This window comes from Eimeria maxima, genomic scaffold (assembly GCF_000499605.1).
Source record: "Eimeria maxima Weybridge genomic scaffold, Emw_scaff32, whole genome shotgun sequence".
In the NCBI taxonomy this organism is placed as follows: Eukaryota; Apicomplexa; class Conoidasida; order Eucoccidiorida; family Eimeriidae; genus Eimeria; species Eimeria maxima.
This window is the reverse complement of record NW_013563807.1, coordinates 48,733-54,732: the sequence shown is the minus strand read 5'-3', so window position 1 is coordinate 54,732 and position 6,000 is coordinate 48,733. Positions and strand designations below refer to the sequence as shown.

At 49.5% G+C, this 6,000-nt stretch overlaps 1 protein-coding gene across 1 annotated transcript; it reads left to right on the top strand.

The window, feature by feature from the left end:
* Positions 1-1,438: 1,438 nt before the first annotated feature.
* On the top strand, positions 1,439-5,701 carry EMWEY_00005690 (hypothetical protein, conserved; the record flags this gene model as incomplete). The annotated part of the gene is made up of 3 exons (XM_013478217.1): positions 1,439-4,362; positions 4,860-5,074; positions 5,277-5,701. The coding sequence occupies 3 exons, from the start codon at positions 1,439-1,441 to the stop codon at positions 5,699-5,701; spliced, it is 3,564 nt and encodes a 1,187-aa protein (XP_013333671.1).
* Between the last annotated feature and the right edge of the window lie 299 nt (positions 5,702-6,000).

The window sequence follows — 6,000 nt, the reverse complement described above, 5'->3', positions numbered from 1 at the left end:
TTTTAAAAAAAAAAAAAAAAAAAAAAAAAAAAAAAAAAAAAAGGAGACACAGGGAGGGGATTAATGTCCCTTAATAGAGGTGACCCTGTGTATTAGGTGTCTCCTTTTCTTGTTATAATAAATATAATTTATTTATATATTATATATAATAATTAATTATATATATTTATATTATTATATATAATTAATTATTTATATTAATTAATTTAATTAATTAATTATTTACTTATATAAATAATTATTTATATTATATATACGCATTGTATAGGCAGGTAGTTAGTTATTAATAATAAATAAGTATATATATAATATATTTATATAAATAAATAATTATTTAATTAATATAAAATAAAATAATTAAATAAATAATTATTTTATTTTATTTATTATTTATTGTCTCTCTTAGTAGTGTCCGGAATAAAACATTTGCTGCTGCTGCTGCTGCTGCTGCTGCTGTTGCTGCTGCTGGTCACTCCACCGCTGCTGCTGCTGCTGCTGCTGCTGCTGCTGCTGTCGGCTGCAGCCCCACTAGTATAAAAGAAAGGTTGTTGTGTATGTGTGCACAAATTAATTGTTATAATTAATATTATAATAGTTTTTCTTGTGTCTCCTTTGTATAAGGAATACATTGTCCCTTCCTTATTGAGGTGTACATACACCGCAGCAACACTACTGCTTGTATAGTGCGTTATTAGGGGGAGACATAATATATTTTTGTATTTATTTATTTAATTAATTAAATATATTAATAAAAATAAAAAAGAAAAATATATATATTTATAAAAGGAGACACCTTAATTAGGTGTCTCCTTAGTGTCTCCTTATATATACACTAATAATAATATAAATAATAAATACATACTTAGTTGCACACAAAAAGGAGACAAAAAAAGGAGACAGAGGAGACACCTAAGCTCCTTCCCTCTATAAGGAAAAGAAATGTCTCCCTTATTATATATATACCTTATCCCTTAATAACAATTCTTTATGTACAATAACAGCAGCAGCAGCAGCAGCAGCAGCAGCAGCAGCAGCAGCAGCAGTTGTAACGGCCTTGAGCCACAAGGAGACACATAGGGTCACCCTTGCTGGGTGTCTCCTTTTGTGTGTATACTCATCTGTCTCCTTTTGCTTAGTGTCTCCTTTTGTCTCCTCCTCTGGCTAGCAGCTCTTTTCTTATATATTAATGCATGCAGCAACTATCTGTCTCCTTTCTTATATATTAATGCATGCAGCAACTATCTGTCTCCTTTCTTATATATTAATGCATGCAGCAACTATCTGTCTCCTTTCTTATATATTAATGCATGCAGCAACTGTCTCCTTACGCCTGTGCAGCACTGCTTGTTGAGGCTAAGGGGCCCCCCTGCAGTGTCTGTGCCTCAGGTGTCTCCTTTGGGGTGTATACATTGTCTCCTTTTATTTATATAAGGAGACAATGGGTATATTATTAGTCCCTTTCCCCTCTTTTCCTCTTCTTCTTCTTTTCTTCCTTTTTGCTGCTTCCCTCCTTACTCCTGCAGGGACAGCACAAGAAGGAGACACCTCATCAATTGTCCCTAGAAGTCTAAGGGGGAGCCCCTTGCCCGCTACTGTCTCCTCCCCTGTCTCTTCCCCTGTCTCCTCTGGTGGCTCCTCTGATGGCTCCCCTCCCTCTGGTGTCTCCTCTCCCTCTGATGGCCCCTCCCCTGTCTCCTCTCCTTCTGGGTTAGGGACACCTCTGCAGCAGACTTCTGTCTCTATGGAGGTGGAGGAGGGGGAGGAGGATGAAGAGGAAGAGGGACACAAGATAAGGAGACAGGAGAGGAGACAGGCAGATCTGTCCCCGTCTGTCTCCTCTGCAATGCCGTCTCCTCAGCTGCAGCTGCTGCAGCGTCTATTTAGTCCCTCTTGCCCTGTACACTGGGGGCCCCTTGCTGCAGCAGCAGCAGCAGCAGAGGAAGGGACAGAATTGACGGCACAGCAAATAAAAAAGGAGACACAAGAGTCGTCAGCTGATAAGCTGCCGGATACCCACAGCAGCAGCAACAGCAACAGCAACAACAGCAACAACAGCAGCAGCAGTAGCAGCAACAACAATAGGCTGCTGCCCCACCGCATACGCATGCATGCGTCCCCCCCTACTCTTATCCCTGGTGTTCCTACAGTTGTGTATGCAGAAGTTGTTGATGAGGAAGGGCGTCTCTTCCCTACAGACTGTGGCTCGGTGTCTCTACAGCTTCTAGAGGATCCATTAAGTGCAGCAGCAGCAGCAGCAGCAGATGGAGCAGCAGCAGGAGCAGCAGATATGTTATTAAGTGGCTTGGGCCCTCAGCTGCTACAAGGAGGCAGAGCTGTATGGGAGGTGCAACTGTCTCCTTCTGTCTCCTCTCCCTTCTTCTTTATATTAGAGGCCCTGCCTCGTCTATGCTCTGTATCTATGTTAGTAGATGAGGGACTGCTGCAGCAGCAGCTCAGCTTATTCGAGGAGACACTTGTGTCTCCTTCTCGTTTGCTGCTACCTGTAGCTCACGAAGAGTCTCCTTTGGGATCGGGATCGGGATCGGGATCGGGATCGTCAGGGGGGCAGGATACAGCTGCTACAGCAGGAGTAACCCAACCCCTCGAGGGTCCTGATTCCCCCCTTGTCTCCGTTCGTCTCCTTGATGCATCCTTACAGACGACGGAGACAGCAGCAGGAGACACGGGGAGACAAAAGGAGACAGATCCATTACATCTTGTTTTTGTCCCCTTTACACCTGCAGTGACACCCGAGAAACCTCGCTATGGTTACTTTATCCGGCTGTCTAGACAGCCTGCAGGACCTGTCTCCTTGTTAGTGTCTCCTCAGCTAATTAGAGGGACAGGAGACAAGGAGGAGGAGAGTGCAAAAGAAAAAGGGCCTAATGATCTGGTTCTCCTTGTTAGGGGACAGCAAAAAAACCCACAAGATAAATATACTTGGGTGTTTAGTCCGCAGCAATGGCAACAGTTTGTTGCTGTTGAGGTTGAGCTCACTGTTGCTGCTGTTGCTGCTGCTGCTGCTGCACTTACTGCAGGGCAGCCTCCCTTCGAGCTCCTTGTAGCTCACGACCTGTCTCCCTTTAAACCTTCTCCTGCTCGTACGACACCCGGTGAAGCAGCAGCAACTGCAGATGATGCAGCAGCAGCTGCAGCTGCAGCTGCAGCAGCAGCAGCAGTTCCCCAGGGGCCTCCTCCTACGGTGTCTGTCCACTGTCGCGTGCACACCTACGCAGACGACGCAGCAGAGGAGGCTCTCTGGGGCCCCCCTGGAGGGGTCACCAAGAGGCCCCCGAGGCCTTTATCTGTGCGGTGTCGGTTGGAGAGCAACAAGGAGATAGAGGGGACAGTAGGGTTGAGGGTGAGGGCTGGTAGGGCCCTACGAGTAGTGTCTCCTTCTCCAGGGACAGAGTTGGTGCTGCGGACTATTCGGAGAGGGGATCGTCTCCCCATGGGATCGAAGGAGGGAGCGACCGAAGGAGACAGTAGTGGCGAGCCGCAACAACAACAGCAGCAGCAACAACAGCAGCGTTACCCCTTGGTTGAAGCGGGGGATGAGGAGACAGGCGACAACGAAGACAGTGAAGAAGAAGAGGAGACAGGCGAGGTCGTTGCTCTCGTGAGGCCCGAGGCAACAGGCTGCGGAGACAGTGCATGCACTCTTACATTTCATTTGGGGCTGCGAGATGAGCGTATAGGAGGAGACCTTCGCCTGGTGCCTGCAGGGGGGAAGGTTGCTGTTTTTCCCCCTACAGAGCGTTGGGTGTCTCCGTCTCCTTCATCTTCTTCCTCTAAACAAGCAACAAGAGAAGCAGGAGAAGAAGACAAAGCAGCAGAAGAGGAGGTAGCAGGGGAGACAGTTCCTGTCTCTATTGAGCTCGTTAGACCTTGGGTCCTTATGCCAGGCAACGAGGCAAACATAGATGTCCTCTTATCCGGGGGTAACCCTGGGGAGGCAGAGGAGGCACTTAAGGCCTGTTTTAGGGCTCGTTGTGAGAGAACAGATAAGTACCCCGTTACTGCTACAGTCCGCTGCGGTGTCTCCGAAGAGCAGCAGCAGCTGCAACAACAACAACAGCAGCAGCAGGGTACAAGAGTCCCAGGGGCCCCTGTGCCCCTTTCTATTAAGCTAATGCCTGCTGTCTCCGCGCAGTGCCGCCTCTTTACCCCCAAAGGAGAAGAGATAGGAGACCTGCAAATAGCAGCAACAACGCTTGCATCCTGCGGAGACACTACATTTTACAGCAGAGATGCAGCTGCATGCAAGCCCTGTCCCCTTGGCTTCTTCTGCTCCCTCGGTAGACTCTTTCGATGCAAAGACCCCACACAAGAACAATGCACCCTCTGTCCTGAGGGCGAAGAGTCAGCACATTGCATGCGCTCCCAAACCCTACACCCCAAACCCTAAACCCTAAACCCTAAATTCGTGTGCCACACCATGAACTATGATGTGCAGCTGCCGCTACAGGCAGTGGAGACAGCCTTCGTCTTGAAGAATCTGCTGCCGTCTTTGTCTGCTACTGCTGTCTCTGTCTCCTCACTACAGGTGTACCAGAGACGGTCTCCGTCTCCTCGACGCCCACGGCAGTACTCCCGCTTGGGGCTGTTCGAAGTGTCAGCCACCAACACCACCCACCAGAGAAGATCCAAGTTCGAGACAGATGCAGTATATCTAGTCTCCTGCTGCTGTTGTTGCTGCTGCTCCTGCTCGTGCTGCTGTTTCTGATCATGCTGTTGCTGCTGCGGTTGCTGCTGTCCCTGCTGGTCCTGTGCTGTTTGTCGTTGCTCCGGTGTATGTGTGTGTGTGTGTGTGTGTGTGTGTGTGTATCTTGGGTATTTGCATGCCTTTGCGTTGTCAGGCCCAAGCAAACCCCTTGCCGTGTGGGGTATTACTGGGATAAAGACGCATGCAAAGAGTGTCCCTTGGGTCATGCATGCAACGGAGACACTGCAGTTGCATGCGCGAAGGGCCTTGTCGGTTCTACCACAAACACCTTGAGGGCTGCATGCGAAGAGTGTCCCCCTGAGCACTTGTGTCCTCACCCAGGGAGGGCTCCCATTTCATGTCCCTCAGGTGGGTATCTTATCGGGGCTGGCAGGTGCATCCATCACAGAGGCAGCAGCGTTGGGCTTGGCCAGGACCCTCTAGAAATACCTAGGAGGTCCTTCCTTCGTCTTGTCAATGCAAGCACAAAGAAGCATGCACTAATGCATGCATGCGCGGATGAATACAATAATGGACTGTTTGTGTGGGTGTGTGGGTGCGTAATATTCAGGCTTGGTGGACGGGTCTGGCGGTTGCCGTGCATGCCCTGGTGGGTTTGCTTGCTCGTTGGGTGTCTTGACAGCTTGCGAGAGGTTTTTCTCTTATTCTTTGCCGGGGGAGTTGAGTTGCCGTCCCTGTCCGCCGGGATCGGAATGTCTCGATCCCGCTCAGCCCCCCTCTGCATGCGCTGAGGGGGAGGCGTTGTTAGAAGAGGTTAGGGATGGGGTAAGGGAGAGACGCTGCAGGCCTTGTCCCCCTGGCAGTGTCTGTCCCTCGCCTCTCCTAGTTTTGCCTGTCTCCGAGGGATTCGAAAGAGACCCAGACAATGCAACCATCCAGAGACCTATAGACATCTGCCACACCCACTTAACAGACCCCAAGTGTCCTCAAGGTGGTGTCTGCTGGGGAGGTAAATTCTATCCTTGCCCGGAGTAAGTTGCATGCCCTCTATCCCCTCCTCTACCACCCCCACACTTTATTGGTACCTAGCCATCTAACACCGGCAAGCCAGTTGTCCAACTAGCTGCTAGCCACCTACCCACCTAACCAGCCTGCTAGCCACCTACCCACCTAACCAGCTTCCCAGCGGCTCAGCTGCCCAATTACCCAGCTAGAGACTTGCATAGCTAGCTAGCTAGGTTTCGCAGCAACCCACCTAGTCAGCCACCTGTCTAGCTAGCTTGCCAGGCTGGCAAGGCAAGATACTGCTTGTGAGCCCTCATGCACTGTGCGTG